This window comes from Sesamum indicum, linkage group LG3 (genome assembly GCF_026168435.1).
Source record: "Sesamum indicum cultivar Baizhima isolate 11 linkage group LG3, ASM2616843v1, whole genome shotgun sequence".
Lineage (NCBI taxonomy): Eukaryota > Viridiplantae > Streptophyta > Magnoliopsida > Lamiales > Pedaliaceae > Sesamum > Sesamum indicum.
The window spans coordinates 30,282,571-30,301,024 of record NC_142659.1 but is presented as its reverse complement, the minus strand read 5'-3'; the positions used below and the strand labels follow the sequence as shown (position 1 = coordinate 30,301,024).

Genomic DNA, 18,454 nt, shown 5'->3' with positions numbered 1-18,454 from the left:
TAAAATTATCATAAAAATTTTATATAAAACTAACATTGTCACACACACGTATTTATAGAATTAAAATTTAAATTATATATATATGAATTGTATACGGAAATAATAGTCCAACCTATCATAGAAAGTTAACAACATAATACAAATATTCTACTATTAATATAATTAAATCCTCATTTTATACATATGTAGAACAACATATCACGACGGCTAATTATATACATATAGGCCAAATTAAATTGTTTCAAATAATAATTAAGATTAGTTACACTTAAACTATTCTTCTAAAAATACAAAATTATAATTTTCTCTAAAAAAGATCTAAATTTACATTTACATGACCTCGAAAAAAATTTTATTTACCCAATGGCTCCCTTTTCATAGGGTTTGGATAAAAAAAATACTGATTTTAGCAAAAAAAAAAATTACATAAATTTTTAAATTTTTCTCTTTTTAACATTCTCATATATATTTGTACTTATAAATGGATAAAAGTAATATATATATATATAATGAGGTTAGTATCATATACTTTTTCTCTTAAAGGTATAAAATGATTACATAAAAATATTAATTAAGGGATAAAAGTATAAATTTATGTAATTCTTTTTGCTAATGTAGATATTTTTCGTGGAAACACTAATTAATGAGGATGGATTAGGTATAAATAGTAAATTTTTGCACGGGTATAAATATAAGGGTAATTTTAATTTTTTTTAGAAAAAATTAAACATAATTTTGTAATTTTAAAAAGAATAAAATTATAATTAACCCTAATAATTATTAGAGTGTCCATAGTTTTAGGAGTAGTAGTGTTGTGTGGGGTGGGTTTGATTCTCTTTTCCAAGAACCAAAAAATGAAAAACCTACCTTTCTGTCGAGTGATGTGTCGCACTCATCACACCCACTCTTTCTTCACCCTTTTTTATCCTTTTAATTTGTTTTCAGTACGTACTACTGTTAGCATTAATAACAGTCAACTGCTACAATATATTTATATATTTATACTTCGGAGTTGCAGAGGAGAGCAGAACAACTTCCCAAAATATTCAGGTTTGGCTTTATTACACTTATATATTAATTAGGTTTGTGTATTCCTCCTCACTTTCTCTTGTTTAATTTCTTTATCACTCACAACACACACACACACACTCCCCCACTCCTCATATTTATTGCGTTGGAGCTGCCTCCCAACTATACCCATTAATTCACTTTCCTTATTCAATTTATAATGAATATTCAGACTCTCGCTAACACTTCTACAGTTTAAAAATAGTTTGACTAATCATATTACAAGTGTTATATGTGTGATTGATTCGATACGATCAGCTTCTTTTGAGTAAGAATTTAATATATATATATTGATTAGACATCAATAATTAGTATATGGTTGTTGCAGTTGTCGGTTGTTGTTAGATATAAATATATAAACTACGTACTCCAAGTTAAAATTGGGTTTAGTTGTTTGAACATATATGACAATATTATTAATTATTACAAATCTATATATTCATTAGAACGAGTAAACGAATATCGAAGTTTCCAAAAATAATTGATGTATAGTAATTAATTTAGGTTAATTTCATTTCATTTTATTTTTTTATTCGTAATTTGATCCTGTGATTGCCCATCTTCCTCAAGTCAACCACTATCTTCTGGGTAGTGTATTTGCAGCTTTAATTATTTTGCAGCTTCAAATGGACTCTGCGGTTTCTCCAATAACATTTACGTATCCTCACCACCCACCCAAACAATATATGCTTCCTTCAAAATTCTAAATCAAATCATGTTTGTTTAAATTTTAATGAATTATGTGATTAGTGTAACACAATTATAGTATAATTCAAAAAAATATATGACTAATTATATAATATTTATTGTGTGATTAATTTAATTCAGTCAAATCTAATTTGTGTACTTTTTAGCACCACTTTTTTCATAATTAAGCTTTAGGGTTATATATATGGTATATTGGGGACCATGACAATTATCCTTACAGTTCTGAAAATGTTTCTTTTCTGTTTGAGTTGTCAATTTTGACAGAGCAATTGCCCATAAATACATATATATATATATATGTTTTATATATAAGTTAAATTTTATTATGATTTTTAACATATATATGTTGTAATAATTAATTATCTTAATTAAACATTTGAGTCAAGTAAAAAACAACATTAGGATTCTAAAAGTAGTGACAGTACAGAATATGGATGCATGTCAAGTTATAATATATCGAGCATGCATGTTATTACCATTATTATTGCATGCATCTTGGATTATTACTCATGATTTAATTAATCCATCATCTCTGTCTGCATGCTCTATTCTTTTACCATAAATGCTCACATTTTTAAACATGCAATATATGTAATATATATGGGGAACATGCACTAGTTGTTGATTGCATGGGTTAATTGAGGGGAAAGTCCACTTTTTCATGATTGCTAGGAATTGAGGTAGTGCCTTAAAAGGAACACTACATATTCCAATGCTTTAATTCGCACTTCACTTTCCAATTTTCCCAAGGGATAATTACATAATTTATACCACCTAATCTATACTCCCTTTGCACACATTCATCATTATTATAATAAAACAATATTTGAGTTTTCATTTGTTTAAATTTAAAAAAGTAGAAATTTTGCAATGCTTTTATAACTTTTTTTTTTAATTGTTATTGAATGTCTGGTTTGAACTTCTGCTTCACATATGAACGTAGGAAAAAGATATTCCATATGAGTTATTATTTTAAAAATTATATTTCAATAAATATTAAGAGAATTTTTATCTTTTGTAATTATTCACAAGCTATATATTAAAATATATTTTAATGATGATGTATATTCTTAATAACTTTTTTACATTTAATCATATTTTATAATCTCTTTCAACCAAATATTATATTATCACATGGAATATTACACAAGCAATATACATTAAACCAGACACTAGATAATAAATGATGCGATTAATTATAATTTATTTTCTATCCCATCTAATTTCATCACGCCTAGTCTTATCACACATACCAGACGAAATGAGTTAATTAAGTATTTGGAGGGTAAAATTCATTTTAATTCCCGACTTTTGATTTTAACTTCAAAATAGTCCTTATCTTTTCAACTAACTCCAAATTAGTCCCTCCAATGAGTGATTTTCCTATATTATCCCCATGAAACTCTTTTTTTTTTATTACATAAAATCATCACTTTTTATTTTTTATTACAATTTGGTCCTTCTATCTTAAACTTAGAAAAATATAACCATTTTAATTGAATTAACTTATCGTTGGCCCTCAAACAATTAATATCTGGATCAATGCTATATTAATATAATTATTTTGAATTTTAATGAATTTATTGAAATTTTCAAATAAAGAACTTGAATAAATAAGTTGGAGAAAATAATTTGAATAAAAAAAATAGAGCAAAAATATTTAAATAAAAAAAACTTTGATAATTAGAGCATAAATAAGAAAATAAATATATCAGTTAAAATATTAAAGAATGAGGTATATAAAACTCCTTAATGCATTCAAGCGCTTTTTTATTTGAAAAATTGCAGAAGTTTAATAAATTCAAGACAATTATGTTGATATGCCATTAATTAAATTATTATCTATACTTTTATATATTTGGATATCACCATTTTGTTGTCTTCAATTTTTTTTTAAAATCATTTTATTAGTTTGAATTTTTTTTGTTTTCAATTCTATTTCTCTTTTTCTTCTCACTTTTTTTAATAATTTCTCATAACTTTTTTATTATTATTTTTTAATACTTTTTATTTATCCAATTAGCATGTAGATGATCAACAGTGTTTGTCACGTGAGAGAGGGAAGGTGAGAATTCCAAACTTTTTCAATGTTTTGTTGAGTGAGAGAGAGAATAAAAAGGGTGAAAGAGAGAGAAAATAAAAATGGTGTTTTTGAGTTTCAAGACATGAATCATGAGGCCGACGACGACGACGACGACGACCATCATTCCCTCAATGCTGAAGCAGCCCCGGCCCCAGTCCCATTTCCCCGTCTTTGAATTTTTTGTCCCACTACTTTCCTTAATACCAACTTTAATTTACTACTTGAATTTTATCATCAATGCCATTTTTGCATTTAAATAATTATAAATGACTTAATCAGTACATAAAGATTTTACTATTAATATTGTTGTAGTACTCAATTCATACTTTTTTTTATCTATTTATATGATCATCGTTTTAGCCTTAGATATATGTTATATGAATTTCTATCAATATATTTTGTTTTTACTTTGCATCATTTGACATTTATTTTTATATTTGGTTATCAACATTATTATATTTTAATTATTTTGATATTTTTTACATTTTTTATTCTCAATATTTATAAAAAAGAAAATTCATGATTAAATAATTTATAGAGATAATTACACTTTCCTCCTCTGAAATTTAGTGTAATTACATGTAGACCCTATAGTTTAAAAAATTACATATAGCACCCTTGAATTTTGCTTCCATCTAATAAATTAGTCCCTTCGTTAGATAAAATTCATCAAATTTATTGATATCAGCGAAAAAATGGAAGAAAATCTATATTTACCCTCAATTAACTTAATAGTAGGTTAAATAAATCTTTTTATAACTAAAATAATATTAATAACAAAATTTAGGTATCAATATAAAGTTTACTCAATAATACATTAGCATGATCAATTTGAGAAAAAAAATATTACTCGAATTATGTTTGATTTCTCTCTTTATACATTACTTCAATTACATAATAAATGTATTGCATTTATTGAGGTAGGGTTGATTTTCCAAAAAAAATATAGAAAGTGGATGGCGCATGGGGACATGGGAGCCCAGCCTATCTCTGGCCCAAATCAGTAGTGTGGGCCAATGAGCATTATGGAATGGCTAGAAAGGATAGGCCCATTATGTGGTCCATGTATTGTTTTGGGTTGATCGCTGTCTAAACCATAGTCCAAAAGCATAAGGGGCAGTGCTTATGGTCCACTTCTCTTATTATTATTATTATTATTATTTTCTTTTACTTTTTCCAGTCCTAGCGAACAGATGATTCTTGATGTGTACGCATGTTTTATTATATTCATTTAATTAAATAATAATAATTAAAAGAATATTTTATAGTAAAAAACATATTGATAATCAAAGTTAGATATGATAAGTCATCATTTTTAATAAATAGTATTGGACTACAAAAATACCATATGGAATAAGTATGGTGAAGGGACTTCTAATACTTGAACCTTATTGTACTATTATTTTGTATTAATGTAATTTACTGTTAAGAAAAAAAAAAGTATAAAAATAACGAATTTAACTATTTGTCAATAACACCGTTAAGGGTGCTCCATAAAGCACCCATAATTAATAAACATTAGTGATCGTGTCTTTTTCTTCTCTTCAATGTAATTATTTACCTTCGGATCTGTTTTGAGTTCCATTGAAAATGAGAAAAAAGAAAATTGATGATGATTGTTTTTGAATTAAAATTATTTAGATAAGAAAATAAAATTACATATTTGTATTTGACGGATGGTATTAACAAAAAGACTCCATGGCCCAATGGATAAGGCGCTGGTCTACGGAACCAGAGATTCTGGGTTCGATCCCCAGTGGAGTCGTATGATGCTATACTTGTGTTTTATATTTTTGTAAAGATGGACAACTTTTTAAACTTGAGCAGTCGTCTTTTGATTTTGATAATTAACCTTAAATTTTAGCAGCCAACAACGGTGAATGTATATATATAATCTTGCATAGCACCCACGGCGAACATATTTTTCCTAATGTCCATCTTGTTGCATAGAGAAGGCCTTTGGATGGCCTCAGCTCCAACTATCATTACCACTTCTAGAGGCAGTTATTATATACTTATTCCTCACTATCTCGATCTTTTCTTATATGCATACATGTCCTTCCTCCTTTTTCATTCTTACAAAGCCCCAACTTACTCTCATCTATCTGCGTCTCCCCACACAACAATTCAAAATTTTATCTTAATCTCCGACGATTCTTGTCGCTGCCTATGAAACTCTTTTACTTCTTCAGCCCGATTACCGAGAACGCATCCAACTTGGGCTTTTTTAGTACTTCAAACCCCAAAATTGTATGCAAAAAGGCCCATCAACTGTTCCTCCACGTAACCCGCTCCATTGTCCTCTCCTGCCACAGATTTGTCTATTTTCCAAACCACTTACGCCAAAAATCTCCTACCTCATCAGATTCTCTCAACGCTCAAGTCAGCGCCTTGCAACCACCACCACCACCTTATATACAATACTCCCACGCCCCTTTGTTTTCACTCTCTATCTCCCTTTTCTTCCTTGCTAATAATTCCTCCCGGAAAAGAAAATTGTGGAGCCAATATACACGCGTAAAATTCATCGGAAATGGAGGCCTTGACCGCCACCAGCGCCGGCGCCGTTTCGCTTCCGATGTTCTCCGCCAACAAATCCAGAGGCCCTTCTTCCCGGCCCCGCCTTCGCTGCTCCCCTTCCCCCAAAAGTCAGCTCTCTCTTTTCCCCTGCCTCTTCAATTTAACCCACCATCTTTTTCATTGTTCGGTTCTCTAATCCTTCGTCTTCTCTGTTATACAGATGACAGTGATAATATTAACACTAACAGCGAACCCGATATCAAACCCGATTCTTCCCACTCCAGGCTCGCCCCTGTCCTCAGAAATCGTACCCTTTCCAAGGCAAGGATTGTCTGTTTTTCGGTCGAAAAATATCCCTTGTTGCAAGAATCCGTAATTGGAATTGGATTTACTTGTTCGAATTTGGGTTTTTTTGGACAGTTTTGCTTCAATTTGTTGAATTCAGGTTACCTTAAGTTGTTTACTTTGCAGGATGCAGCGATGGGTTTGGTTTTAAGTGCAGCCAATGTGAGGGGATGGACCACCGGATCGGGCATGGAAGGCCCATCCATGCCCGCCGGTTCTGACCCTGATCCAGGTACGGAGCGTGTGTCCACTTTCCCATGGTCACTCTTCACCAAATCCCCCCGCCGTAGAATGCGTGTGGCTTTCACCTGCAACGTCTGTGGCCAGCGCACCACCCGGGCCATTAATCCACATGCCTATACCGACGGCACCGTCTTTGTCCAGGTACATACGTATACACACACTTGTATGAATGGTATTTATCTTTTATGTAATCAAATATCCCCTTTTGATACAATTTAATGCTCAAGTTGCTTGTTATGGAACAAAGTTCTAATCTTTGATATTACCAATGTTCTTTTTGTTGTTTAATTTGATTTGTGTACCTCTTCATGAAGCAACTACATCGTGTTTTGTGTTCAAGAAAACTAGATAGAACTATGCTAATTTGGGCATTCAAACTATGATTCTAAATGCACTTGTGCTTACGGCTTTGTTTTCGCATTTGGATAGTGTTGTGGGTGCAACATATTTCATAAGTTGGTAGACAATTTGAATCTATTCCACGAGATGAAGTGTTATGTGAATTCAAGCTTCAACCCGAACCCGAATGATGTTATGGGCTTCAAGTACTTTGACTTGGATGAGGACAACAATGATGATATGTTTCCGCTCTTTTGAAAGGTGACAAATGCTATGAACTTCATCTAGAGAAAATTGGTTTATATATTGATGTACATTCTATTGCTCTTGTAGGAGAACCGCATTTAATTGCTTGTAAATAGTTATGTGACAGTGGTTATGGCCGAATAAATAGGATTTGTGCAAGATTTGTATAGAGATAAGATTGTTGGCAAGTTTATATATATTTTGGTAGTTTGATTTCTGATTGTGCATGGATTTTGTTAAAGCGATGTGTTCTTGAGGAAATGATAATTTTGCTTCTTTCCTCTAGTCAGCGATTGTCAAAAGAGTCATAAGATGAGTGCTGTTAGTTGTGGAAAATTGTCCATGGAAATCCATGAAGTGTTGATGTGGGGATTGGGAAGTGAATGAATGATTCCGTGATTTAAAAAGAACTAGAGTCTTCAGACGATTCGGAAATGGAAATAGAAACATTCCTCCAGATCGTTTTGTGTTTGAAATGAAAGGAAGATATTCATCTTGTCAGATGTTTGTAATGTTCAATAATCTCCATGTAGAAAAGAGGTAATTAGCTTCAGAGCTTAATGTTGTGGCAACGGCGGAAATACCACTTACCAATAGCTACTGAAGACATAAACTCAAATGATTTTGAGAAGAGGACATGTATGCATTCTCTGAAGAAATTTTGCTCATAAATTGTGCCTAAGAAAAGCCGTGAGAATAAGCTCCACACAAAGATGAGGATGTTTCGCTTTACAATGAATGAACAAATTACCAGCTTTAATCAGATGGATATTGATTTGATGAATTGGATGAGATTTTCACAGATGAAGATTTGGCTCCAATGTTGTTTCGCCACATTACCAAGTAATTTCTTTATTCATCGTGGTATTGAAACATAAGTAAAGCGAAACAGCCTCTCCTTTCTCTGGGCCTTACAATTGTTGTTTTTCTTCAGAATTTTGCTTTTTCTTAGTTTCTTCAGCAACTTATGAGAAGAAGTAATGTTTTCCCCATGTAGGATCGTTGGCCATTTTCAACACGTAATACCACTGTGTGGGATGAGAAACGTTTAGAAATCATGAAACATTTGTACCGAAAAGAAGGGTGGAAAACAACAGGGATCTTCCATCAGTACATGCAAGAGTTTTCTATGAAAATTGTACTGATTAGCAGTGGTTGAGTTTTAACGGGTGTCTTGAACTGATGTGGAAGAGCTATTGCCTATTGCAGTGCTCCTTGACCATCTTCGTTTAGCACAAACGCTTTTAGTTACAGTTGGTCATGGAATGATAATGCGGCCTTAACTTTCATTACAAGAAGCTACCCACACCAACAGAGCATTTTCGGGTTGTGTTGCATAAATTTCTCATACATGGTTGGGCTAGTAATGATCCAAGCCTGAGCATTAGAAGTTGAGCTGAGGCCCCAAATTTGGTTGGGCTTACGGTGTTGTAAGAATAGTAATTGTAGAATCAATTTTCGTGTCTTGATTCAGTTCAATTTTTTTCAGATTTTGAGTTATGAAAAGTCTGGTAATGAATTTGGGAATATGGAGGAGAGGTCCTTTTTATTAAATTTTGCCCAATTTTTGGTTCTTGTCTTTGTTCAAACTGTACTACCCTTGTCGCAAACTTTGTATTTCCATTGTACTGCACACTGCTACTGCTACCTCTCAAAATTTGTACTTAAAATCCTCCTTTCCCTTCTGCGCTCAAAACCCAGTCCATCTCTCTCGATTCTTCCATCTCTTCTCTTCTTTGTTATCCCCTGTCCGATTATCTTCCTTTTTCCTGCTTTCTTGCCCTTTTTTTCCTAAGTTTATTCTTTCTGTTTTACATACACATTTCAACTCAAAATTTAGATAAAGAAAAACTATTCATTCTTATATTAACTCCAATTATTTTATACCTTTCTATATAGATATGTATTTTATTATATTGAACGTGAAAACATCAAACAACAACGATGTCGACTATTTTGAACTCATATTGTGCTGACATAATTTAGTATTTTCACGTTAGATACATATAAATGTTTTTACCAGTTTCAATTTCTATGTGCAGTATATTATTCAATCACCTGATTCTTGTTGACTAACTTCATGCTTCTACTTCATAGTGCGGTATAAGATTTGGACAAGAAAATCTCAAATTAAGGATTCCCACTTGTAGCAATTTTTCTTATGCAAGAAAAATAGCCAATTAAAGCAAAAATCTGATCTTTTGCAGCCTCAAAAAGTCCAAACTTATCTTCTCCACAAATCACTTGTGAATTGAGCTCAATTCATCCCATATATCCAATCCCACGTCAGACGACAGCATCCAATGCAGCCAATTAGATCACTCCTAGTAGATAAAACCCATTGCTCCATCCGTGCCTTATCTGATCAACGACCCCTCCACAAACACACACCACACACTGAACCACAAGAACCCACCAGCTTCCACTCCTCGTATTAAAGCCAACTTCCCCACCATCTCTATTCTTGATTTCTAACAACATTTTAAAGCTCAGAAGCCAGTTGAGCTTCAGATCACATATCCTTAAAACAATGGCCGCTGTCACCTCTGCTGCTGTCTCCATCCCATCATTCACTGGCCTCAAGGCTGGTGCATCAGCCTCCAACAAGCCCACCACCGTCCGGGTTGCAGCTGCGGCTCCCAAGCTCGCAGTGAAGGCCTCCTTGAAGGACTTCGGCGTGGCGGTTGCTGCCACCGCCGCCAGTGCAATCCTGGCTAGCAATGCATTGGCCATCGAGATCACCCTTGGTGGTGATGATGGCTCCTTGGCTTTCATCCCCCAGAACTTTGAAGTGGCCGCCGGGGAGAAAATTGTGTTCACAAACAATGCTGGATTCCCCCACAACATCGTGTTCGACGAGGATGAAGTTCCATCGGGTGTCGATGTGGCCAAGATTTCGATGGCTGAGGAGGATCTTCTCAATGCAAAGGGGGAGACTTACGCTGTGACTTTGACGGAGAAAGGGACTTACAGCTTCTACTGCGCTCCTCACCAAGGAGCTGGCATGGTTGGAAAGGTGACTGTGAAATAGAGTGTCAATCAAAGGTTCTGTCTGTATCTGAATGCTGATCATCTCATTTTTGTATTCCATTATCGAGTTAAGTAAACAGATAAGTGAAATTGCTCTATTTATGAGATGATGTATGTGTATTCAACAGTGTTCTTGAATCAGAGTTTGTAGATCTCTTCTGAATTCTGCCAGTTTTAGACTCTGAATGAAATAATTCCATGGTTCAGGACTCAGGAGAAACAAGTAAGAATGACTATTGCGGTACAATGATACAAATAGTTTCTATATGCAAATGACACAAGAAAAGCTCGGAAAGTATCCCTTTCAAGTAGTTTCTCACACAAGTAAAAATTGTATTGTAATTGTTCTCCATCCAATCCTTTCTTGGGGTATTTAACATCTGTATGAAACTATGAACATGAAAAGGAAAGAAATCTTGAGGGAGTTCAAGTAGTCAAAGCATCAGGCAAGCTGGTTGGAGCTCCTAGCACCCTACCACCGACATCCGGGAAATTCTCGTATCCAGGCAAAGAGTTTACCTTTCCCTCGGCACTCACTTCCACTGGATATTTGAGGATGTGCCCTTGTAATGGGGTGAACTCTTCGGCTGTGTACCGCATCCAATTTTCTTCCGCAATGTTATTTACATACCTCACACAGTCCAAATCTTCGGGTTCGTGGAAGCACCGGTCAATCTTTCCAATATGCTCTGCCCAGAGAGACATTCTGTATCCATAAATCTGCGAATACATATTGAGGTTGACGACTTAATTTTCTTTTCTGTATACTTTCTGGAAATTAAAGAAGTGAAAGACGGGATAAACAAGGCTAACCTGGCCGCGTGGATGTTCCTTCTTCTTGGTCCAGGTGTAATGGGGCTGATAAGCACCCATGGCAATCTCTGTATCTCTTGAGCCAGCCATAGACCGTTGGTTTATGTTGGCAGAACCCAGTATTACATACTCGTCGTCCACTATCATTCCCTTGGCATGTACATAAATCATAAATCGACCAAATTTTTTCGAAGCTGTATCCTGGCAGGAGTTCCGTAAAAGTTTAAAACTAATTGAAGTAAGAATCAACACAATAAGTATGAACAAGTAAGGGCAATTACTGTGTTTCCGTTGGATGAGGGTTGGCCATTTGCCTTTGATTCTTCTTCATGACATTCCTCCCGGTTGCCAAGACAGTAAAAATTCAGATAGTCAGTCGGATGTGCGTTCTCAAGCTGAGAGGACTTGATCTCTCGAGCAATAATATCATACATCATTTGCATTGTTTGCCCCTACAAGAGTGAACAATTCAAGTGTAAAGACCACCACAATGTACATCCAAGTCACGGGACATGTGCCTATGAAGTTGTTATTCATCTCGATGCATGGGATCGGCAAATTAGATCAATCAATTCTTCAAACATGCTTTAAGATTGAAAAAGATCGACAACCAAAATATTGGTAGGCACTTCTCAGTTTGGTCTGCTGCATCACCTGCCAATAAAGGATTTCTTGTACAGAGGCAGACTCCGGAGCACCCTCTGGCCACATGGGAATAACAACATAAACAGTGAATCTCTCCTTTGCCCTTATTTTACTGGCAATCTTTAAGGCCAGTTCCATTGGGATTAAATTGTCAGCACCTAGAAAAAACAAAATGCACTATATGTAAATAAATGCAAGAAAAAGGTCTGTGGCAGTTGCTAATCGGAAGTATGTTATCCAAGCTATTGGTCCATAGATTGCATTCACCAAATCAATAAATGGAAATATCTCGACATGTACTGGGACTAACTCATTTATTCAACTTTTATCCGTAAATCTTGTTGCAGAAGGAGATTATTTGACTTATTTCTTCAAGAGCTATACATAAATCAGATATCTAAATCCACTTCAAGTTGTTTAATATGTCAAGATAAAATTTTGCGAAGCAGCATACCTGCATTTTTATAGGAGGGCCAAGCATAAGATGACCCGAGGAAATATTGATTCTCAATGTATATGAAGTGTTGAGCTGATCTTATTGCCTGGATATAAGCCATTTGAATGCTCCTATCTATCACCAAATTTTTTGCCCATACTAGGTTCTGCAGTAGAAAGAATTTTAAAAAATGTATCTCTTAGCAGAGTAGAAAGGAGGTAATAAGCTAAGTTCATGGTAATTGAACTAGCCAGTACAAACATGGAAATTCAGAAAAGCAACGTTTGAAGTCTGAGCAATACTTGTGCATCAGCTGCATGGACATTCTTGGGAAATCCCTTGAGCGATCCTGAATCTATAGACCGGAAAACCTGTTGACACCAAAATAACAAAACCAAGAACAAGTTTTAGTCTCCTCGTATTGAATAGAAAGATTTTCTTTATTGAGGCATTGGTTACCTGAACATGCCAGTTCTCTGGATCATCTTCCTGGGAAACCCACAACGAAGGATGGTCACTTGGCACGGTTGTTGAAGGACTAATTATCCATGAAATACGTTCAATCTTAAGTAGAGCATCATCGTGCCAGTGTGATATTCTTTTAAACTTTTGTCCAAACTCAGACCATTTAGTCGCTTTTCTCCACCGTTGCTCAAAGTTCTTGAGCACATCATAAGCAGCTGGGCCTTCAAGTTTACAATGCAAATCATGCCATGGTTGTCTTGGGCCTTTCTTTCCTGGCTATTGAGAAAATAAATACAAACATTATTTGGGAAATTTTGTAGCACAATAGAACATTAGGGTATAAATGAACACTTCAAGCAATGGTGCAGGAGAAAACAAAAACATGAAGCAAAGCACCAAAAAGAATGCATGGCATTTACTCTTCTGTTAGGAAGACGCACAAATAAAACATTGAAGAATGAAGGCACATAAAAAAGAACTAAGATGGAATTCCTTCATGCAGAACACAGAACCTAATCATCATAATCTTATATCTGTTGATAAGATCCAAGAACCATGACAAAGTCCTGTTCTGATGATTGCTTTTCCCCAATTCAATTCCTTGAACTATGGTCATGCATTACTGACAGGATGAAAAATTGTAAAGCGTGCGGGAGTTCAGATGGAGCAGTTGCTTACAGGAAATGTTGGATTATGAAAGTCATCTTTAAAGACAGTATCCAGATCACAAAACAATCGATGCTCAGGTGTATCATAGCGTCCATCACAGAGGTCTAGACCGCCAATGAATGAAGTTATCTTCCGGTTATTGCCATGGCCTTGGGTGTCCACAATCACACATTTCTGATGGTGAGTATAAAGAGTTCCAACAACCTGAAAACATAAGAATGCAGAGTTGTTCATTGCCTAGTTTGTGTTAAAATCTATCTTTCTGCAAATATTATGAAGTAGTTTCAATAGTCAGCTCTTCACAGACATTGCTGGTTGGCCTTATTCTCCATTATTGTTTAAGTAAACTGACATCCAAGTAATATAATTTTTAAACAGATTCTTGATCATTTCTAATCTAACTCAAACTACAATGCCTAATTATGGGTTGCACACAAGAGACAACAGAAAAGAGAACTGGATCAAGTAAGATAAAGTTTATAAGCCTTGAAACTTAACAAGTATGCTGCACAAGTATTCATGATTTGTATCTCCAACAGTTAAACTACGTCCCTTCATGTGGATCATTCTAAGACAATATGTACAATGAACCAAAATGTTACTCAATGAGAATTGGAAAATATTCGACCATTAATGTAAGTGGAATTTATTACATAGAATAAAGCATGCCTGTTGCTTGAAAATGCTGAGCTTACTGCTTGCATAACGAGGGGACAGGACACATGTGACAGAGGAGCGCTTGAAAAATTTTCGAGTTTCTTCATCGTGAGTTTGCATCACTCCTTCCTGCAATGAAAAGAGATCAGCTTTCAGATTGAAAGAGTTCCTACCAACTACAGACAATGAGGGAGATGATTTTATGTTTTATATTAAAATTAAACCATGCAATGCCCTGAAGCAACTCTTCAGCAATCGCCAGAGTCTGAAAGATTAGTAGCAGTACCACGAACAATTTCCACACCCCTAATTCTGTCATATTTTTGGTCTTTTATGTTCCCTCACATGTCATCAATTTCTGCAGTTAAATTCAAAAGCCAAAAACGGAAACCAAAACTGGTGGCTATCTTTGCTGCTTATAATGAAATAGGAGCGAGTATCTATATTCATCAACAATAACAGTAGAAAATAAAATAATGATAAACTAAGATGGAAGTCAACTTGAAAAGGTACATAATACATGTCCAACCAAACATCTGCAACTCAAGGTTGACCACAAGAAGTATCGCCAATATCTTCTGAGGTCTGTTTACATAGTCACCAAAGGAAGATAAATATGTAGCAAGAGTTTAAGAAACTAACTTTGACATTCTTGGTTTGATGGTTTGTAACACTAGCCATACACATGGACAAGCAATCTTTCCTCCAAGTCACCTTAACTCACTTTATCACATTTCTAGACATCTTAGTTTATGAGAATTCAATTTGAATGCCACAACTTCATCAAGCACTGCCAAAATAATCATCAAACAATCCATACCACTATCGTTTTACTATCAGACCACAAGACAATGTAATAATTCAAACCAATTCCTTACCGTTTTAATAAAGAACTTGTTGTGGGAAGTTTTATCATCCCAAACCAACAACAGCACTCTCACCCCTTCTTGAGACTTGTATTTCAGTAACTCCCCCAAATTCAAATCTCCGCCATTCGGCAATGGTTTAGTAGGCTCCCTCACCAACTTTACCTTATGATAAATTGACCAGCCAACAATATACACCAAATGGTGTGCTTCCAATATTGCGTGGCATATGTCCTCCCAACACTTTTCATGCTCAAAGTTTCTCCCATTATCCAATCCAATTTCAGGCAGCATACCATCGATCACATGTGCATCTTGATAAAGTGTCACCTTTCCTCCATGCCGTAATGGAAAATAACTTTTCTCCAATCCATAGTTTTCCGAAATGCCATTTAGGTAGATGGGATTTTGTTGACAAGGGATGAATATCATTTGCAATCTGATTGCTGTATCGGGTTTTGGAGGCTTTCCATTTGATCCTATCACTGGAAACCACTCATCGATGAGCTCGCCAGAGGCTATTCTCTTTGCTGGCAGGATGGCAATGCCAATGAGGTCCGCTCCAAACACGTCATTGTCTTTCACCTCGAACTCTACCTGTATTATTTGGGATGTTAGAGTTCTTGATCTGGTAAAAAGACATTAGGAAATCTCATTCATCGTATCAAAACTTTTCATGAGAATTTGCAATTGATCAGAAGTACACAAGATATCCAGAAAAACAATGCTTTTACAAGTCAGAAGGTAAAGGAAAATCACACTGTCGAATGAAGAATATAAAATCAGTAAAATTTCTCAAATGAAGTTAACAGATGAAGTTACTAACCAAAGATTTGAAAGAAAATTCTCACTTTGATCAGAAGATATGTATTATGTATTCTATCAATCAACTTAACTTCAATTTTGACAGACTTTCTGAATTTAAATCATACAAGAGGTATTCAGGACTGTATGAAGTTATGATCACCTGGGAAACCGGGTGAGCTAATGGGATCTTGAAATGCTCTTCCCAAACTGGGTTTTGCGAATTGGATATAATCCGGGTTCGGGCGACCCGAGCTCCAGCGAGGCAAACCGTGACATACGGATCGCTGGTGATAATCTTACGGTGGTGGTGATGATTACCGCGGGTACTTGAGGTACACGGCTTCCGGCAGAGGTCGAATGCGGCGAGGCAACGGCGGAGGCGCTCGGACACTAAGTCCATGTTGGGCAGGCATCGGGCTTCGATGATTTTGAGGTCGAGGTCTCCATGGAGGTATATTAAATTGCTGTCTGGATTATCTCCAGCCATGTGACGGAAGAAGTTGGTTGGGCAGTTGGGTCGGTTGTTCGCTGGGTGTCTCCGCCGCGGCGAACGGATGGAACAGTGAAGAAAATTATGGGCAAAAATTCAACTTTGGAAGGTGGGATTTCCAGTGCAGTTATGGCTGGCTGTATCTTTAAATTGCTGACATAGTGGGAACATCAGGGTTTGAATCTATGTATAGTCAGTCATAGATTGTAAAAGCTTAGCTGGCTAATAATACTTGCTTACTACTGCTACTCAGCTTTCTTGAAAAATAATAATTACACATTATTTCTTAAAATTTTAATATAATTATATATAATTTTTCATAAATTAAAAATTATCTCTAGTACCCCTAAAATTTATTTTTCTCTAATATACATAAGTTCATTTATTAATCAAAATTAATTGAATTTACTTATATTATTCAAATAAAAATAAAAATTCATATTATTACCCCAATACATTTTTACATGTTAAGGCATCTGAATGTATATTTTCACTGTTATAAGGATAGTTTAATTAAAAAAATTTATTGGAACTGTAGTAAGTTAAAGTCAAATTTTTATTCAATTTTCTTTTTATATCAATAAATTCAGTAAATTTTGATTAAAAAATGACTTATTTATTAAACGTAAACAGACATTATAAATATTAAATATAATTTATTAAATTATAAAAAAATTATGTGCGATCAGATCAAATTTTAAGGAAGAAGAGTGTAAATATTCCTAATAATAATTAGCAAACAAAAGGGAATAAAGGATCGTGGGAAGCACGTAATGAGGTTGGGCAATATGGGTTTTGATTGAGTTTGAAGTATTTTAAAACAGCAAACACGTTTAGGTGGCTTTTTGGTGTAGAAGGCAGCTTATGGTACATTTGTTTATTTAAAAAAAATAAAAACTTGTCTGCACTACGCTACATTCATAGATAATGTAAACTTTCCCGTTAACAACTTACACTATATTACAATCATCTTTTCTGAAATTTGATATAATTATAAATATTTTTTTAATTTTAATAATCATCTAACAATTACCTCATTCTGTTAGTTTTCTTTAGGTTTTCATTCATTTTTTGTGGTGAATTGATCAAAATACCATTGTATACTAAAAATTATAATTTTATTTATTTTTTAAATTTTTTTAATTTTTTTATTGACTAAGTGGATAATTTTTTTTATATTTTTTCAAATTTTCATCCACTCCGTCTTGACTTTTTTACAAATTTTTATTTTTATTAAAAAAAATACAGCAAGTGTATAGTTGACAATTTTATACCTTCATCCAAGAATTATATAATTTCATCAAAAATCAAGGGGGGTACTTGTAATTTTTTAAACAACAAGGAGGCAATTATAATTATATAAAACCTCAGGAGAAATCGTTGTAATTTGCCATAACAAATATGATAAATATAGGTGATATAGGTAAGCGTGTTATATTAATTATAAATAATGAATTTAAGTGTCTTATAAGTCCCAAGTCTTATCTTCTTAAGGATTGTCTTTTTCACGATAAAATCGTGACTGTTATATGAAGTTAGAGTAGATAATATCTCGCACGTAATGAAATATCGATCGAATTGCAAGCCACATCAATAAGGTATAATACATGTAACATGAACTTGAATATAAAATATAAGATAAATTTATGACTATTATTATTATTATTTCTCTATGATTTAATTAATATATATATATATATATAATTTAAGGTTGATTGAAAAATGCTATCACCACCTCATCACAATTGATCTAATTCATTTCAAGACGAACTATGGCATTACTTTTCTTGTAATGGTTTTATATCTAAAAATGGACAAAACAAAGAATGAAGAAAATGCGCATTGCATTGACCGTAAAATGAAAAATAAAAAATTAAAGAACGAGATGGAATAGGAATATTCAAGTCTAGTCTTCATCACATTGTCTACTTTCTTTTTACCATATTCCATTCTCCCCTTTTATTCACAACTATGTGGAATCATAGGTAGCCATAGGGGAAATATACTTAAAAGTTGCAAAAGTA

At 34.1% G+C, this 18,454-nt stretch overlaps 2 protein-coding genes, 1 non-coding gene and 1 pseudogene across 3 annotated transcripts; 3 read left to right on the top strand and 1 right to left on the bottom strand.

Moving 5' to 3' along the window:
• The first annotated feature begins 5,551 nt into the window (after positions 1-5,551).
• Positions 5,552-5,624, top strand: TRNAR-ACG (transfer RNA arginine (anticodon ACG)). Its single transcript has one exon. It is a non-coding gene; the product is annotated as a tRNA-Arg (tRNA).
• Positions 5,625-6,190: 566 nt separating this feature from the next.
• Positions 6,191-7,769, top strand: LOC105159373 (uncharacterized). Its single transcript, XM_011076422.3, has 4 exons — positions 6,191-6,507; positions 6,600-6,700; positions 6,851-7,108; positions 7,397-7,769. Exons 1-4 carry the CDS (start codon positions 6,393-6,395, stop codon positions 7,562-7,564), a joined length of 642 nt encoding a protein of 213 aa, XP_011074724.1. The 5' UTR covers positions 6,191-6,392; the 3' UTR covers positions 7,565-7,769.
• Positions 7,770-9,951: 2,182 nt separating this feature from the next.
• Positions 9,952-10,745, top strand: LOC105159371 (plastocyanin pseudogene; annotated as a pseudogene).
• Positions 10,746-10,792: 47 nt separating this feature from the next.
• On the bottom strand, positions 10,793-16,605 carry LOC105159372 (phospholipase D delta). Its single transcript, XM_011076419.3, has 11 exons — positions 16,101-16,605; positions 15,146-15,730; positions 14,280-14,396; positions 13,620-13,814; positions 12,936-13,217; positions 12,779-12,847; positions 12,495-12,642; positions 12,050-12,198; positions 11,677-11,847; positions 11,396-11,596; positions 10,793-11,302 (listed from the first exon to the last, which is right to left on the bottom strand). Exons 1-11 carry the CDS (start codon positions 16,425-16,427, stop codon positions 11,009-11,011), a joined length of 2,538 nt encoding a protein of 845 aa, XP_011074721.1. The 5' UTR covers positions 16,428-16,605; the 3' UTR covers positions 10,793-11,008.
• Between the last annotated feature and the right edge of the window lie 1,849 nt (positions 16,606-18,454).